General features: G+C 35.0%; 1 protein-coding gene across 1 annotated transcript in view; it reads right to left on the bottom strand.

Annotated features, from left to right (window-relative positions):
• The window catches only part of LRRK2 (leucine rich repeat kinase 2), a 139,801-nt gene that overhangs the window by 92,298 nt on the left and 27,364 nt on the right, over positions 1-20,139 (bottom strand). The window contains exons 13-18 of the mRNA XM_038577307.1: positions 18,589-18,713; positions 12,839-12,951; positions 6,956-7,100; positions 6,679-6,818; positions 1,892-2,020; positions 1,647-1,817 (exon numbers count right to left, since the gene is read on the bottom strand). Of these exons, the coding sequence (XP_038433235.1) occupies positions 1,647-1,817; positions 1,892-2,020; positions 6,679-6,818; positions 6,956-7,100; positions 12,839-12,951; positions 18,589-18,713 (823 nt within the window). The remainder of the gene's footprint in view (positions 1-1,646; positions 1,818-1,891; positions 2,021-6,678; positions 6,819-6,955; positions 7,101-12,838; positions 12,952-18,588; positions 18,714-20,139) is intronic.

Here is a 20,139-nt window from a genome sequence, read left to right as displayed (position 1 = left end):
GAGAATAAAACAAAAAGCTTGTATAAAAAGATTTGCATAAATTGAGAGAAGAGTAGGAAGCATTTCCACTGGGAATGTAAAATTATTGCCATCAAGTGCTGTTAGGTATGTTATTTCCTTAACAAAAATGTGAAGGGGAAGTTTCTTTTCAGTTCTTTGGCATTAGCAAGTAACATTAAGCAATGATCTGCAGATCAAATGAAAGAGACAAAAAATGGGTAGGAAATATCAGAAAGGGAGACAGAACATGAAGACTCCTAACTCTGGGAAATGAACTAGTGGTGGTGGAAGGGGAGGTGGGGGTGACTGGGTGATGGGCACTGAGGGGGGCACTTGACGGGATGAGCACTGGGTGTTATTCTGTATGTTGGCAAATTGAACACCAATAAAAAATAAATTTATTATTATAAAAAAAAATGAAAGAGACACAATAAAAATGTATTACATTATTGAGGGAAATAATTAACTTACCTTTAATAATAGAGAAGCAACTATTTTTAAGGGATTTCTTAAATGAAATTTGAGTAAGTTTAAGTAATTTGATTATTTATTTGATCTTAATGCACAAATTAATTTTGCATGAAAATAAGTTACGGGTTCAGTTTCTTTTTATACAGCATGCTAATTAGCACTAACTTAGTTTATAGTTGACAAATTGAATCCATAGGCAAGTGGGAAATTGAATAAAGTAAGGCTTTAAAGTAAATTATTGGAAAATATACTACTTTGTTATTTACTTAATAATGTATATTAAGTCATTACATGACTGCTTTGTTAGAAATATTAAATTTCTAGAAAATATATGTGGTGCTACCTGAATGCTATTATAAACTCTAAAATTTATAGAGTGGCAAACTTGAAATAATATACAATACACTTCAACAAATACTGACTGAATTCACACTGTATGTAAAGCAATGAGTTAGCTATTCTAAATGATACAGAGATGAACGTTGTATATTTCTACTTTCATATAACTCACAAAATATAAAAGAAGTGCACATAAATTGTCACGGGCTTACAGAAGTAAATTTTTATTTTGTATGGCGGTCACAAGTGCAGGGAGGGCTTTATCAGGGAAAAAGAATTTGGGTTAGATTGTGAAGGAAAAGGAGAACACTTCGATTGATGCGTTTGCACAGTGCACAAGGGAAGGGAGGAAAGGCAAGCAGGACTGCAGTGCTACACAACTAAGAGGTTGGCCAATGGCAGAGGCTGTCAGTGTGAACGGCATCCCCAAAGACGTGCAGTACACTGCCTACATGGCCACACACAGAAGCTCTGAGGAGAGAATTTTCTAGCAGAGAAACTGAAAATAGAGAGAAAATGGTTGAAAGATGATCAAAATAAAACCATATGTTGTGTGGAGTGTGCCTGGAGAATAATTTTCAGAGAGATGCATAGTTGGAGATGGATTTGAAAAGTTCTTTATCAACATAACAAGGTAGGTAAAAAGGTAAAATGAAGGATGAGGACCCTATTACCTCTGAAATTCTATGAATCTAAACTCCAACTACAAATCACAAGCAATGGTGCAATTAACTGGTAGATTCTGTAGTAAAGAATAACAGGATGTAAGTAAAAGCTATACATTGGTAGAGTCCAAATAACAGAGAAAACACAAAAGTCAGGCCTTGAATATTTACCTGACAAATTAAAGATGTTGCTTCCTTTGTTCGATTGGCGTCCGCTCCCAACAGAAGCAAGCATTCAACCATGATACTGTTATTCTGATCGCATGCTCTCTCTAGCATCACACTTTTTAACTCATCATCCATAGCTAATTTCGCAAAGCACTTGCAACAAAGGTTTAGAAACTAAAAAGAACGGAAATGAGGATTAGAGTTAGCTAAATACATAACAGTTAACATATAGGTAAAAAATACTGTACCTGTTGATCCTTTGATTCAAGGATACTGGAAGACATCTGATGGAATATCACAGAATCAAAGGAATGATTCACCAGCAGCTTTCCAAAAGACATTGACAATTCTAGTATTGTCAAGATTGTCTGAAATCCCTGAAAGTGTGACCAAAATAATAATATCAGCAATTCTAGGCCAAAAGAATAAATAAATAATATAAAACAGAAAGACTATATATGACACTTAACTAAGTAGATATATTTATTGGGTTTGTACTTAAAAGCTGTAAGCCTTGAAATAATCCTATAAACACACTTTGATCTCTCATTACTAAGAAGTATAGCAGGTAAAGAGAGAATAAAATGACAAGTAACAAACCATTGTCTAGCAAAGCAGAAAAAATACCTAATGCATTAAGAGTTGGCTTTTAAAGATTCTTGTCTGAAGCCATACTTAAAGGATGAAAGCCAAATACTAATTAATATTAGAATAGCTGAATCAGCAGGGCTACAAACCCAAACCAGCCAATAAACTGTATTTTTTATTACAAGATTGCAGATTAGTTTCTCTAAATAGCCTAGTATTTCCCCCTTTCTTCTGTGCTTTGTGTGTGTGCATGCACACACGCGTGCTTTCTTTTGAAATTTCAACTCCAAAGAGACAACTGTGAGCTCCCAGATTTCATTCATCTTGAGTACATTAGAGAAAAGCTCTAAAGGCACTCTGAGGTTTACATCATAGTAACAAATTTTTTATAAAGAACTAATCAGTCAAAAAAAAAAAAAAAGAACTAATCAGTCCTTCCATTACATTTTAGGATCACTTCAAGCATATTCCTAAGAAGAGTCTGGGCTCTCCACTTATGAGATATTCTAAAGAAAGAATGAACTTTTGAGTGTACTATTACTTAGCTTGGATAAACTCAAAAAGATCAATTGAACTTTTAAAATTATTATCTTGGGCGGCCCAGGTGGCTCAGTGGTTTAGCGCCACCTTCAGCCCAGGGCGTGATCCTGGAGACCCGGGTTGGAGACCCATGTGGGGCCCCTGCAGGGAGCCTGCTACTCCCTCTGCCTGGGTCTCTGCCTCTCTCTCTCTGTGTCTCTCATTAATAAACAAATAAAATCTTTAAAAAATAAAATAAAATAAAATTATCTTTCAGAATAATATATTAATGAAATTGTCTAAATAATACAATTATTATTTTGAGCTTTTAAGATGTTGAATTTCTACAGATACTTACTAACATTTGGTAAGAGAAGTAGTCTTAATTTATGCAGGTCTGAGAAACATGTGGTCCACCTATCACTAGATTAGAGGTTCCTCCAAATTCAAATGAATGCACCAGCAAAGCAAGTAACACAAATGTAGAAAAGGTACATAATTCAAAATAAAATCTTATAAATGCTGAAATGGTTAAATAAAATACATTGATAGGCCAAATTTAGCCCATTGGTCAATCATTCACAACTTCTACTAATAGAGATCCTAAAATTTATACCTGCATGAATTAATACCAAGTAAACTGAGAGCTCTGTACCTGTACAAATTTATTTCCTTTCTCTAGGATTACTTTTAATTCTGGCTTGGCTTTAATCATCCTAGGCTGAGACACACTATGAAAAGCGGATTTATAAAACACATTGTTGTTTTTAATCTAAGTGTGTGTGTGTTCAGCACTTTATAATTAAAAACCTTAGATACACTATCCCTTTACTAATAATGTCTATATGACAGATAAAGCCTAGACATTTTGATTCCTGGTCAGTTCTGCCATTAATGAAAATATTTGTTGAGTGTGATTTATACAAGCTGCAAACTCCATTACTAAAACAAACACAACCAAAGCAGAAACTCTTAAAGAGACTACTTGTTTTGTTAATGTTTTTTTTTAAAAAAAACTGTCAGCAAAGTGGATATGGAAGGAATCTATCTCAACATAATAAAAACCATATATGGCAAACACACAGCTAACATCATACTCAATGGTGAAAAGCTGAAAGATTTTCCTCTAAGATCAGAAACAGGAAAGGATGCCCACTTTCACCACTTTTAAAAGTCCTACTCACAGCAATTGGGCAAGAAAAGAAATGAAAGGCATCCAAGTTGGAAAGGAAGAGGTTAAACTGTCACTATTTGCAGATGATTGATATTATATATAGAAAACCCTAAAGACACTACCAAGAAAACTATTTAAACAAATAAATGAATTCAGTTAAAATTGCAGGATACAGAATTAACATACAGAAATTGGTTGTATGTCCGCACACTAATAATAGGCTATCAGGAAGAGCAATTAAGAAATCAATCCCATTTATAATTGTATCCAGAAAGAATAAAATACCTAAATATAAATTTACCAAAGAGATGAAAGACTTATACACTAAAAACTATAAAACATTGATGAAAGAAATTAAAGACAACACAAATGGAAAGATACACCATGCCCGTGAATTCAAACAATCAATATTGTCAAAATATTCATACTACCCTAAAGCAATCTACAGCTTTAATGCAATCCCTATCAAAATACCAATGACATTTTTCACAGAACTAAAACAAATAATTCTAAAATTGGTATAGAACCACATAAGACCCTGAATAGCCAAAGCAGTCTCGAGAAAGAAAAATTAAGTTGGAGGTATCATGCTCCCTGATTTTAAACTATTCTACAAAACTACAGTAATCAAAACAGTATGGTACTGGCATGAAAAGAGACCCATAAGTCAATGATATGGAGCTGAGATCCCAGAAATAAACCCTTGCCTATATGATCAATTAAACCAAGAATATACAATGGGGGGGGGCGGAGAAACAGTCTCTTCAGTAAATGGCATTGGGAAAACTGGACCAGCTACATGCAAAAACAATGAAACTGGACCACTACCTTATACCATATAGAAAAATTAATTCAAAATAGACTAACAACTTGAATGCAAGCACTGAAACCATAAAACTTCTAAAAGAAAACATAGGCAATAGAGTCCCTGACATTAGTCTCAGCAATATTTCTTTTGGACTATACTCCTCAGGGAAAGGCAACAAAAGTTAAAATAAGCAAATGAGACTTAAACCAAAAAGATTTTGCACAGCTAAGGAAGCCACCAACAAAATGAAAACATAATCTAATGAATGGGATAAGATAACTGTGAACCATATACCCAGTAAGGGGATAATGTCCAAAATATATAAAGAATTTATACAATGTAATACCAAAAAAACCAAATAACCCAATTAAAAATTTAGCAGAGGACTTGAATAGAAAATTTTCCAAAGAAGACATACAGATGGTCAACAGACACCTAAAAAGATGCTCAACATCACTAATGAATCAGGGAAAAGGCAAATCAAAACCATAATAAAATATCACTTGATGGGATGAGCACTGGGTGTTATTCTGAAAGTTGGCAAATTGAACACCAATAAAAAATAAATTTATAAAAAAAAAGATATCACCTGATGCCTGTCAGAATGGCTATTATCAAAAAGACAAAAAATAACAAGTGCTGTCAGTAACAAATGTGAAGAAAAGGGACCCCTCAAACACTGTTGATGGGAATGGAAGTTAGGGCAGCCACTTTGGAGGTTCCTCAAAAAATTAAATATAAAGACACCATATGATCCAGCAATTCCACTTCTGGTTATTTACTCAAAGAAAGTGAAAACACCAAGTCAGAGATACAAGTACCCCTATGTTTGTTGCTGCATTATTTTCAATAGCCAAGATATGGAAACCATGGAAGTGTCCATTGATAGATGAATGGATAAAGGTGTGATACACACACACACACACACACAAAATTGAATATTAACCATTAAAGGAATGAAATCTTGCCATTTGCAACAACATGGATGGACTTGGAGGATATTATGCTTAGTGGAACAAATCAAGCAGAGAAAGATAATACTATATATATGATTTCACCTATATTTGAATCTAAAAAACAAAACAAGTGAACAAAAAATGCAAAACAGAAACTGGCTCATAGATACAAGGAACAAACTGTTGGTTATCAGAATGGGGATGGGCTGAGGGCAGGTGAAATAGTTGAAGGGGGTTAAGAGGTATAAACTTCCAGTTATAAAATAAATAAGTCATGGGGATAGCATAGAGAATATAGTCAATAATTTTGTAATAACTTTGTATGATGACAGATGGCAACTAGTTTAACATGGAGAACATTTTGTAATGTATAAAAATATCAAATCACTATGATGTATATCTGAAACTAATAGGATATTATGCTAATTATACTTCAATAAAAATAAATAAATGTATAATAGGAAAAAAAGATCTGAGCTAATTTATTTCTTAATTTCTTCTAAGCCAATATCTTTCATTCCTTATAAGGAACAGTTATTATACATCACATGTGAAATTTTGCTTGATTAAAAATGTTTAAAGTTTTTTTACTGCAAGAAAAAAAGTCAAGGAGAAAAATTACTAGAGGTAAGTAACCCACAATAAAACACTGAGAATGACAAACTTTGGAATAATTGTAACTTCTATTTATCTAAAATCTAAGCAAATAAAGGTCAGCTGGGTGGAATTTCTTTAGCACATTCTCTGCTCTTTCATGAAAAAGACAAATGGGAAATAAACATGCTGATTTTTAGAGATTTAATAACAAAACAGGATCTTTAGCGAGTCAATCCAATTCTCTTTACCTTCTATAATTAAAATACTACAAAATGATAAATGGTTTTCAATTAACTAGAATATCTCCATTAATGCAAAGCAGGAATTGTCCCAACTGCTCTGAAAGAGAAATCTTCATACCATCCCAAACTCCCTTCAAGACAATGCACATACTTTAATCTGTACTTCAGCCATATCTTTAAATCGTTGTAAACTGGAAGCCAGAATTTTTGCCAGCAGATGCCCAGTTCCTATGCATAAATTCTTCTTTGTAATCAAGCATCCTATAAGACTTAACCCCAGACACTGAATTTCTAAAAGAATAAAAGAAAAAATAATAAAATGAGTTGTTTTAAATCTCAAAACTGGAGAAAAAAAGTAAAGACATCCAACCAACAGCTCAAGGCCTATAAAAAATCTATCGTAAATCCTGAGTTCAAATTGTACCAACCTTGGTCATCTGGGTACATCTGCAGTGTGTGAAGCACTGAATCAATAGCACCTTCCAAGGATAATACTTCTAATGCATCAGGAGATTGTGCTAGAGAAGAAATTACTTTCAATCCACTTTTTTGAATCCCAGGAATTCCAATGAACTAAAATCAGAAGGACAATTAATATTTGCTACTTAAAATGACTTAATACTTACCTTAGTTAAAGCCAGCTATAGGCTGATAAAATATAAACTAAGTAGTCTAAATAAAGATTATTATCCTTGATTTGTGTCTTGTATTACTAATCACTTTTTAGTTCTTGTTAAGGATAAGAGCTACCATTTTAATGCCTACTGAATATCTGTTTTGTACCAAGTACTTGACATGAATTTTCTTTTCACAAGAATCTTAAATCCATACTAATATCATTCCCTTTATAAAATGAGTTCACTGAGGGTTAAAGAGTTGAGTATTCCTTAAGTCACACAGATTGTACATTGCTGAGATGATACCAAATCAGGGATGTTCAATCCCACTGCCTATATACTTAACCAGCAAAATGCAATGCTTACTTTCACTACAGAAAATAGTAATTGAAAATTTACTCTTTAAGTGTCAAATCTCATTTATTCCCCCTCAACAGCCTATATAATAGGTTCACCAGGTTTTAAAGATGCAAGAACAAGAAGAGCTCAAGTCACAAAGCTAGTTAAGTGTCAGGACTAGGATTTGTATATAAATGTATTCCCTTAAAAGCCCAGGAGCAAAAAAAAAAAAAAAAAGCCCAGGAGGTTACTTGCTACCCCTTCCAACTTTTTAATCTCAGCTCCTCCAGATGATTTGACATTATTTACAAGTATTGTAATAGAGGACACTTCTTTCTTTTTTCTTTTCTTTTTTCTTCTTTTCTCTTCTTTTCTTTTCTTTCTTTCTAGGCTATCCTACTCATTGACTAAGGAGAAACAGTCAACACACTTTCCCACCATGGACAACCACAACCACACTTTCCCTCTTTTGACATCTGTGACATGTAGCTAACTCTTACATGGAATGGGTCATGTCATCTCTACTTTTCCAAAATGCTTTACAAACTTCTGTCATGATGGGAATATCCATCTAACAGCTTTCTTTTCAAAAATTGCAATGCTATCCTTCACAGGACTTCTGCTTTCACAGACACTGGTTTCATGGTATCTCTACTCCAAATCTCCGACTGACACCACGGGTATACCACAGAGTTGAGAGCTTCATGTCAGATCTCAAGCTCTGTTGTAGCTTCTTCAACCAAAACCATCTATCCTCCAACCTTTCTCACTTCCATACTACCAATGAACAGACGTTCATTTCCTTCCAATCTAGTCCTCCACTACCTCTCAATTGTCCTCATTCAGCATCTATTTTTTGGTATTGGGTGTGGAGAAAAGCACCTTCTGTGTCTTTCTCCTCTGCCTCATAATTGCTCAGCTTGGACATTTCTTCTATCATTTCAACAACACCCTTCTATCCTAGCCTCCCTTTGCACATTTTCCTGTCATTATTTCCATCTTACCAACTTCCTGGGTAGTAATTTGGAGCCAGTTAAATTTAGGTTTCAATTCTGCCTCTTAGTTCCACTTTAAAACCTAGTAGTTCCATTTTAGTTCTACTAAAAATGAATGAAATAACGTTTACTCAGAAGTGCTATTTACTCAGAAAGTATTATTCAAGAAATATAAAGAAATTCAAAGTGGTTCAAAGTGAAACTTGAAGGGATGGCTCATGTTCCTCTTAGCTTCCTCACCTTCCACTGATCCTAATAAAGCAGGGTTATTACGAGGGTGAAATGAAATGAGAGAACTCCCTGTCCCTGCAGTTAGCCCTAAGTGATGGCCACAGTTCAGGCCTTGGTCTAAACACCCACCTCAGAGATGAAAACCTTCTAAGTGGAAGACAGAGGGTCCCTTAATTGGTCTTCCCTCCATCAAGTACCACTTCTCCATTTCTAAACTTATTAATAGAAACATCTACACACACTATATCCATATTCTCACCACCCCTTAATTTCATATAATCAGACTTCTGTCTTAACCAGTCAAAGAAAAAAGTCCTTTATCAATTGAACTGCTGATTTTTCCTCTCTTGGTTTCCATGACATGGTACGCCCCTAATTATTCTCAAATTTAAAATCATTCATTTGCCCATCTCCTTTACAATCTCTCCTTTCAAAAAAAAAAAAAAAACCAACAATTTCTTCTTTCATCATCAAACTTTGTCCAAAGCTCTTTTCTTAAAACTATTCTATTCATGGATGGGACTTTATAAAATAATGTGGTTCATGTCACCATAACAACAATAGCAACAACCACAACTATAATGCCAAAATCTATGTAGCACTTGCTATGTGTCAGATATTCTCTTAAGCACTTTATATATTAACTCATTTAATCCTCACAATAACTCTACACTGTAGAAGCACTATTAGTATCTCTATGCTATTGATGAAAAAAATTGAGACACAGAAACCCTTACGCAGATAACTCAAAGCACAAGTTCAAACTCTCTTAAGCTCTAAGTCCACACTACTCTTCACTTGACACCAGTATCTTAAACTCAGATGCTCAAAGCTAAAATTTTATTATCTTCTTGAAAAAGACAAAGTTAGATTGCAGATTGTGTTTTCTGAACCTTCTGTTTGATTAATGGTAGCACTATTCCTACTTCCTAGGCAGGGCCAGCTTTATGGGTGTGCACTCATGTACTCAAATAGATCTCTGTGCTCAGAAGGGCCCCATACTTGGTATAATGCTCTGCTACTACTGCCTTGAAATTCTTAATAATTTTTAAACCAGAAGTCCTGCATTTTCATTTTGTTTTGTGCCCCACAAATCATGCAGCTAGTTCTAACCTCAAAATGTATCATAGGCCTGGGATGCCTAGGTGGCAAGTCAGTTGAGCATCTGACTCTTGGTTTCAGCTTGGGTTGTGATCTCATGGTGATGAAACTGAGCCCTACACCAAGCTCTACACTCAGAGCAGAGTCTGCTTTGGTCTCACTCTCCATCTCCCTCTTCCCCATGCTCTCTCAAATAAATAAATAAATCTTTTAAAAAATGTATCATAGGCTTATTTTTTATACTAAAAGGTAAATCAAACTGATATTTATAAAGCATATATCTTTGTCCTTAATGCCATCACTCTAACAAGTTTCTATTCAACTTCTTGTTCTGCTACCTTGAACTCCTCTAATCTTGAACTATTTCAGGTGCAGCTGGATGATGACTAGCGACTTGAAACAGGAAACCTGTGATTTTTCAATGCAAAAAGAGAATGACAATATCACATTACTATATATGATGGAGCTCAAACTATCTGATAATTTAAAATACTGATATTTGAGTTTTGACAGTTTCATAAATTTGAAAATATATATCACATGTACGTGTTTATGATATTTAAAAGTTTACAATGGATTTTTCTTTCACTTATTAAATGTTCCATCTTGAAAACAGTGATTTAATGTACTGCTTTTCAAAAGTAAATTAGAATCAATTTACTAGTTTATACTTGGCAATCTTATCCAAATGAAGTTTTTGGAAGTGCCAAGGGAAGAACACCTATACACATCAATTAGAAATATCCTATTGCCTATGCCCCACATTCTCTAAAGTTTTTTTCAAATAATTAAAATGGTTTATTCAATAAGTTAGCTAACCAGCTCAGGAAAAAAATGATTACACCAGCCTCTTTCCTAGCTACTAGCTATGTCAACTGCAATTCAAAGAACCTTCCCAGAAAAAAAAAATTGAATGTAGAGCAAAAAAGAAGACACCATAGTCCAGAACTAACATTAAGGTATATCCAATAAAATATCTGGATTTCAAGAAAAAGAATCCTTTGGGAATTTAAATATCACTCATCTTTTAAATGAAAAAAAAAAAAAACAAGCTGGTTTTGAATTTTTCCACTAAAACATTCAGTACTAAAGACAGTGAAATCCCTATAAAGTTTTTAAAGAAGATAAAACCAAACTGTTTCTTTGAGAGTCCAAATATAAAAGCAACAGATTTGAACTTCAGCCTGAATGTTATTGGAATTTCATATATATCCAAACATTAATTCACTTTCGCAAATACTCTTTATAGTCTGTGCATTGTAATCTTAGTTGAATCTCAAATTCTACCTTATTGGGAATTCTGCTTTCCAAGAACAGACTTATTTTTAAAGGTAATTTATTTCACATGTCTGTAGTATTTGGACCTAAAATCTCTAATGCTTTGCAACATTTATTCAGAGTGAGACATGCAACCACAGAATTTTAGAGCTAAAGAAATACTTACATTCCTCTTTTAGAGCATTTTTTTCTCAAAAGTGGATAAGGATTAGGGGAACTACACAGGGGATATTTTAAAAAACAAAATACTGTCACTTCTGCTTCCTCCTGCCCTTAACTCCCTGCCTCCAAATGACAGTCACTATTTATAGTGAGGTGCTGTGTCATTATACAGTTGTTGAAATGGGGGGGGGGGTGGCAAGTTTCTCAACCACTTCTGGGATTAACTAACAAAAGAAAGTAGGACCTGAGAGCTGAGTGACTTCTCAGCATCATGGTATTTACTGGTAGAGCTGGGTCTCTTGACTCCTGACTCCTTCCACTCCATCACAGTGATATTCAATAACTTCAGAAAAGATGGGCTAACCAGAATCACAGTTATCTATAAGGCTATTCTAGTACCTCATGCTTCTCACCAACACATACCATGAATAAAATTAACTGCTCCTTTCTCTACATTCCTAGAATACTGTCCATAAAAGGCTAGTATGGCTCATAGATGCTAATGCTGAATAAGTAGTTTATGCATTGCTATTACTCCCCTATCCCACCCATGAGATCCAAGACAGAGGAGTACAAACCATGATCATTTTTATCTTCCAAATGCCTAACGCAGTTCCTTCCACATACTTATTTTCATCAAATACTTCTGGAATTGAATTCAACCCATTATATTGCTATGCTCAAAAAATCAATTTAAGGTTTCAGTACAAATGACTCAAATATATCATAGACAATTACATTATAAAGTTCAGTTTAAATTGAATTTTTAAAGGAGACCTCTCTGCAGGCTATATAACTAATTTATGACATTTTCCAAAGTATACTAAATCACAAGGAATCATTTCCATTAATTATCTTGACTGCTCTCTTCCTTTCATGAAAACATTAACTCTAATAATTTTTTACATCTTTACTCTTATACCTTTTATAAAGACCAATTCATCTTACATTAAACTTCCAAACCATCTTAATTCCATCAATACTTTCTGCATTCCACAATAGAGACATAATCCCCCTCTTTTTTTCATACTTAGTTGATTATAGTAATTATTGAAAATGTACACAGATGTGTAAATAACTGAAAATGAAAAGAAATAATGCACACTAAACCATTTCAGAGGTCATCTCTGAAGAGAGCAATGAAATTAAAGTAAGCCCATGTAATCAAAGAAGACTTTAACATTGCACCCTGTGTGTCTTCATGGACTGAACCTTTTCAGGCCAGAAAATAAAGACTAGCCGCCATAAGAAAGAAAACAGCAGCCATAATTCCTGACATCACTCATAAGACTTAGCTGAATATCTAGCTCTTTAGTTCTCTTTCTGATTGAGTAGACTGGAGTAGATTTATGTTACTAGCAATGTAAAGCACCTGTCCAAGTCTGTAGTCAAGAGTATACTTCCTTTAGAGGGAATGGTACATCTCTTCACCCCCTACATCCCTACTGACATCTTACGTCCACCCACATAACTTCCTACTGTCATAGTAAACATAAGATGGAAAACTGAAGTAAAAATAGCCCTTCTATTTACCCAAATCTCAAATTCTAGTTAATGATATAAGGCAGAAAACCTATATTGTACCTACCCTGTTCAAAGCTGCTAGGACCAGTTTATGAATATCATTCTTGAAACACTGCTTCTTAACCAGATTTAGCTTATGTTGATATTCAGTATCTTCCCTGGAATCTTCTGGCATGCCTAGATAGATAGATAAATTCCCATAAATATTTAAGCTGAGCAGACTGTCGCTTTGCAAGAATGATCATAATTAACCTAATAATACATACACATGTCCTTTTTTCTTATGCGTAGCTCCTTATTAAAGAAACAACTCTTATCTTTAAGGAATTTATAAAAAAATTTATCATTGAATATAAAATAAATACAGTGTGTGTGACTGCTTACTGAATTTAGGGATAACTGGGTGATGGGGACTAAGGAGGGTACTTGATGTAAAGAGCGCTGGGTGTTATTTGCAAGTCATGACTAAATTCTACCTCTGAAACTAATTTTTAAAATTCTTTCAATTAAATAAAAAAAAGAAAAAGAAGTAAAGTAGCAAGAAGTTGCTACATGGAGAAATTTTCTGTAGTAAACAATATCTTTTTTGTATGAATAAGCTGTACTCACACAGAAGCTGTAAGATTTTTATGCAACAATGGACAACTTGAGAAGAGCTCAGTTATTTGGACTACAACATAAAAAGGTCAGATGTGAAACGCAGAGAACAGCTGGAATAACAGCAAAAGGAAAAAAGACTAGTTTCAGCATTATGATGGTAAAGTGTATGTAGTTTTGTTAAAAGTGCTCTAAGGTGATATAATAGTGTTAAGTAACTTAAAGGAAGCATATTCCTTATTAAGCTACATGGTAATGTGAAAAAACAGGAAGTCAAAAATTATTAGCTATATTATAGAATCTATAATACAATTATTATGAATGAAACATGTTTCCCAAACCTATGACTGTATAAATTAATAAATAATTCTATATGATCTTTCACTTTAATAATCTGTATTAACACAAACTATGAACTGGCTGCATATATAGCTTTTTATTTACCTAACAAAAAAAAACTTGAGTCCTACCTACATGCCAGAGGTGTTGCTACATGTTGGAATTACCACAATGAATAACAAAGGCTGGATGGATCTCCACCCTCCTGGGGCTTTCAGTCCTTATTTAGAAATCTATTCAAACAGGTTCAGACATTCACTACAGCTGTATGACTTTGGGCAAGTCACTTAAACTCTCTATTTCTTATTTTCAGTAACCAAGCCCACATTAATTTCTGAAACTGCCCACATCCCAAGCAGATGTAACCACTAAGAATAGGCCAACAGAGTAGTAAAAAAAATTTTATGGAGTATGAGTCTCCATAAACATCCTTCTTACATTAAGACCAAATGAACATTACCATAAATTTCATCTCTGATCTTTGTTATATCACTTGAGTTTCTACTCTCCATAGTAGATATAATTTCCTTTCCACATAACAGTCCTTTAAATTGCATGTACTGCAAACTTTCTGAGGGCAGGCTCCATAACCTAATCATCTCCAGATCACCAAACATAGTGCTTTATATACAACAGTTGTTCAATATATGTTTGTTCCACAAATGTATATTTAAAAGTGCCTGCTCTGGGGCAGCCCGGGTGGTCAGTGGTTTAGTGCTGCCTTTGGCCCGGGGTGTGATCCTGGAGACACGGAATCAAGTCCCATGTCGGGCTCCCTGCTTCTCCTTCGGCCTGTGTCTCTGCCTCTGTGTCTCTCATGAATAAATAAATAAAATCTTAAAAAAAAAAGTGCCTACTCTGGATCAGGCTGCATTAGAATGAAAATCTGGCTCCATTATATAAGTTGTGACCTTAACAACTCTAGATTTCAATGCCTTGGTTTCATCATTTATAAAATGGCACACGCACAAAAAGCAGTATCTGCCTCATAGTTTACTATGAGAATTTTTTTTTAATTTTTTTTTTATTTATTTATGATAGTCACAGAGAGAGAGAGGCAGAGACATAGGCAGAGGGAGAAGCAGGCTCCATGCACCGGGAGCCCGACGTGGGATTTGATCCCGGGTCTCCAGGATCGCGCCCTGGGCCAAAGGCAGGCGCCAAACCGCTGCGCCACCCAGGGATCCCGAGAATTTTAAGTTTATATACATCAAGCACTTTGAATAGGCCTGACACATTTTAATTCCTCCAAGTTGCTAGGTATTATTGTTATTAACTACAAATAAATGGGTTGTAATACAATTTTCGTATCATCCTAAATCATCTGAGATTAAACAAATTCAGTTTCTCTGATTGCTCTTTTATTTATTTTATTTTTCTTAAAGATTTTATTCATTTATTCATGACAGAGAGGCAGAGACACAGGCAGAGGAAGAAGCAGGCTTCATGCAGGGAGCCCAACGCGGGACTCGATCCAGGGTCTCCAGGATCAGGCCCTGGGCTGAAGGCGGCGCTAAACCGCTGAGCCACTCGGCCTGCCCATAATTGCTCTTTTAGATGTGATTTTATCCTCACAATCACCTCCCTCTGTATACTTCCCAATTTGCACAAGTTTTTTCTTAAGCAATTTTACATTATTTCCTCTAGAACTGATAAAAGTCAAGGAAAAACAATGAAATGATATTTTATTAAAATAACTGTGCCTTGGACAGCCCCCGTGGCTCAGCGGTTTAGCGCCGCCTTCACCCCAGGGTGTGATCCTGGAGACTCAGGATCGAGTCCCACGTCAGGGTCCCTGCATGGAGCCTGCTTCTCCCTCTGCCTGTGTCTCTGCCTCTCTCTCTCTCTCTGTGTGTGTCTCTCATGAATAAATAAATAAAATCTTAAAAAAAAAGAAACTTGAAATTTAAAAAAATAAATAACTGTGCCTTTATTATTACTTTGTTAAAGCCACAGATTCAATTATTTCAGTAATTTATTGTTATAAAAAAGAGGAGAAGTTGAAAAGTACTAACTTGAAAGAAACTTAAGGGACATAGCACCGTATGTGATATGTGGCCCTGAATTAGATACTGAATTATATAAATTTGCTAAAATGCACATCTTTGTTACAAGTAAGAATATCTGAATATGATCTACTCAATAAATGAATTTAGATATTATAAGTACCTACCTCAACTTAACATGTTCAAACCAGAATCATAATCAACCTTGGAACTAATGGGGTACTGATACTATAGTTATTTCATTGATATATAGAATGGCAAGATACAATATGGCACAGTATGGTGCAGAATGGGATAGTATGGTGTGGTATGATAATGTGGTAGGTAGCATAGAATAAAGTACACAATTAACAATAAATAAAGGTATTTATATACTGATATATTTATAAATGTATCAATTAATATGTATTTCCATATGAGAAATGTAACCCTAAAGTTATAAAATTGTTTTCAAGGGTACTCGTTTAATACTTCTAAACATCATTATAAAAAACATCATTTATTATTTAAATATATCATTTCAAATATCTAAAAATGATTGACTATCAATATTGCTTCAGGTTTAATCTGAGAACAGAAGAAAAGAAATATTATATTCAAATTTTGCTTTTGAACTGAGTATTATTTTATTAACTAACAGATTTCATTCTGAATATCTTCTGCTCATCTTAAAAACTCAAATCCACCTTCAAAAGATTAAGGCTGACACTTTTAAAGATAGATAATCAAAATAGTTTCCTTTTGTTTTGTTTTTTACAATCTACAAAGGTCAAAAAAAGTGTAATAATGTTTTCAAGCAAAATTATGTCTATTAAATTATACCTTAAAAGTTGCCTTACGAAAAAAAAAAGTTGCCTGACAACTATAAATAGCACATCATGATTCAATTCAAAATATATTAATTAGATAGATATTTTAGTTCAATGTACCAGGGGATTAAAAAAAAGAAGGCTGAAGAAAGCCCTCTTCTTGAAAAAAAAAATGTATATTCTTATACCAAGTATACTCTCACTCTTAGAAACATAAAATGCCAATATGATTACAAAGAGTGTATATTTAGGAAGATTTCGTTTAAAAAGGACACACACAGGACACCTGGGTGGCTCAGTGGTTGAGTGTCTGCCTTTGGCTCAGGTCGTGATCCCTGGGTCCCAGGATCAAGTCCCACATCGGGCTGCCTACAGGGAGCCTCCTTCTCTCTCTACCTACATCTCTGCCTCTCTCTGTATGTCTCTCATGAATAAATAAATAAAATCTTTTTAAAAATAAAAATAAAAAATAAATTATAAAGACACACACAAATTGGGCTTTAAAATAATTAGGAATTTTACCAAACAAGTAACTCCATCCCTGATATGCAGTAGTCAGAAAGTCCTGTCAAATGTACCTCCTGGGCAGCCCAAGTGGCCCAGCGGTTTAGGGCCACCTTCAGCCCAGGCCCTGATCCTGGAGTCCCGGGATTGAGTCCCACATCAGGCTCCCTGCATGGAGCCTGCTTCTCCCTCTGCCTATGTCTCTGCCTCTCTCTCTCTCTCTCTCTCTCTCTTTCTTTCTCTCTCTCTCCCTCTCTCTCTCTCTCTCATGAATAAATAAATAAAATCTTTAAGAAAAATGTACCTCCTCACCATCTCTTAGATCCACCCTCTCCTCTGGTTCCACTGCTGGGCCTCTACCATGTCTCACTGGATTATCATGGCCTCCAACACAATCTCACTCTCTCTCTCTCAAGGAAGCTTTCACCCTGACAGTCATCCTCCACAGCACAGCATTATTGTTATAAATTGCAGATTTGGTCATGACAATATAGGTTTTTAACAAATAAATTGTTTAAATAAATTTGAATTGACTTCTGTTTAAAAAGCACAACTGCTCAGTGTTGTGCCCAAGCCCTAGATTTCAGGCCTCTGCCAATAGCTCCATATTCATCCTCAGACACCGATCTCACCCCGCCACGTTTCACTCGCCCCAGACCATGTGCACTCTCTCCTTCTGCTTGAAATATCCTGCCTGGCCTTTCCACCAGGTCAGTTTCACCCTTCAACTTTAAATATGTCAATCTTGACCTACTCCTTTGAATAAATACTTGTGCCTCCACCAATATTCTCTGAGCCTTCTATATAAACATATAGCTATAACAGCTCCTCTCATATCTGGTCACTATCTATTTACCCATCCATCTACCTCTAAGCTCCTATAATAGTATAGTAATGCCCTTGCATTCATTTGTCATAACCGTGCAGCCATCACAATGTTGAGAACATCAGAGGTACTTAATAACTGTATGTTGAATGAATGGAGGAGCAACTGTTTTAAATGGGATTTGGAGGACAAACAAGGTCACAAGAGAGATAAGTAGGAGGTAAAGGGGAGAGGACAGAAGCTATGGAGGTTAATGAGTAAAAGCCACGTGGTTATATGTGAGGAAGATTCATTCAACCACAGAGCAACAGAAGGACCGAAAAAGAACAAAAGGGAAAGTGTGAATATTAGCTATATTTATAGTTTAGACAAAAAAAAAAAAACTTGGATGGCAACAGAAATAGAAAAGAATTATCAGAGTGAACATTCTCCTTGGAAGTAAAGCTCCCTACTTTATATTATAGTGATTTCATGTGTAAATGGATTATTGAATTTTCCTAAAAATTAATCTGACTCTTCCACACATCTTTTTCCTCTCTTTTTATTTTTGGATTTAGTGGGAAGATTTGAATTTTGTTTTTTTTTGTTGTTGTAGTTGTAGTTGTTTTAAGATTTGAATTTTGTTGGTAGAAACTGGTCCTTTCATTTTTGCCTAGAAAGTTGATATTTTACAAAATGTCAAAAAAATTTGCTAGAATAATCATCTCTTTCCATATTTAATTATGTAACTTACCTGGAACTATAAAATGTAAAATAGCTCGGAGTGCCTCCAGCTGCACCAATGAGGATGCCTCATGACTTTTCATAACTGTTATGATTTTGGGGGCCACTGCTGCCATTATATCCAGGGTAGCATCACTGGAGATACATGGAAATGCTTAGTAAAAGTACAACCCAATTCCACTGTACAAACCCCAAATTGAAACAAGTACAAGAAAACAGAACCATTCTATTTTATCAGAAAAAGCTGTATGAAAATGCATTGAGTTCAATAATATGAGCATACATATTTTAACTATTATTTAATAAAATAAATTCTGACCTCAAGTGGAAGTCATAGTAACCTGGGAACTCTTTTAATTGGTTTCACAAAACACAACTTCTTTCGGACCTACACACAGGTCACTGGCAACAACCCTGTAGGTGTTCTTATCCGCATTTTCCCGATGAAGAGTTTAGACCGACAGATGTTGCATATCCAAGTCCTATCACCAGAAGGTGACAGAGAGCCAGGACTGCAGTGCAGACTCATCTGAGCCCCAAAGCCCAGGCTCTTTACAGCAAATTAACACCTCTTCCAAATTAACACTCCTGGACTTCCTGTACAGTATTTTTAGTTAGATTTATTTGCATGAAAATCTTTGTTTCTCTAAGATGCTTTAGCTGTTCTTTATTTCCATATGAAGAAATGCCCCTTGACCAGATTTCAGTAGGTACTACACTTTAAAACAGGTAGGCCTTGCTTCCCATGGTACCCTGTTAACTAAAACCTGCGCATGTCCTTACTTAACACGGTTCTGTGATAACTGGAATAGAGTCCCTCTGGCCCACCTGTAAATCCCAGCTTAAACACATCCCCTCCTTGTACCTTCTCTTGTTTGGTCATTCCGCTTCATTCACTCTTCTCTACCCACTGTGCCTTTTACACATCCCTGCTGTTGCATGATTACACAGTACGTGGTATTGTGACTCTCTGTTTACATACCCATCTCCGTAACTAGATGATGAGTTATTTAGTGGCAGGCACATGGTCATAGTTAAGAGTGAGGCCCTGGGACTAAAGCTTCACATATTTTACATATAAGACACAGCCAGGAGCACTGATGGCACACAATCTACAGAATCTTAAACTGTAGATCCTTCCACTTTGCTTTTGTCTCACTCATAAAGGTTCACACACTTCCAGGACCATGAAAATCACCACTGGAGATAAACTTTGCATTCAAATATTCAAGAATAACATTTACATAAAAGAAATATGACTCAAAGATATGATACATATAAACATAAATAGATTGGCCGGACTGACGTTAAAAATATAACCTAATTCCTTAAAAGCCTACAGATGTGCTACATGTTTACCATGCCATATGCATTTCCTTTATTCATACTGAATAACAGTATTAATAGTAATAGCTGTGATTTACTGAGAGCTTAAAATGTATAGGCATTATCCTAACTTTGTAAAAAATAACTGATTTAAACTTACATTATAAACTTACAACTTATGAGGTTATTACTATTATTCCTCTTTACCAATGAGGAACCTGATGTTTAAAGATCA

Source organism: Canis lupus, chromosome 27, assembly GCF_011100685.1.
Source record: "Canis lupus familiaris isolate Mischka breed German Shepherd chromosome 27, alternate assembly UU_Cfam_GSD_1.0, whole genome shotgun sequence".
Lineage (NCBI taxonomy): Eukaryota > Metazoa > Chordata > Mammalia > Carnivora > Canidae > Canis > Canis lupus.
The sequence above is the reverse complement of the archived record's forward strand: the minus strand, read 5'-3'. Positions and strand labels throughout refer to the sequence as shown.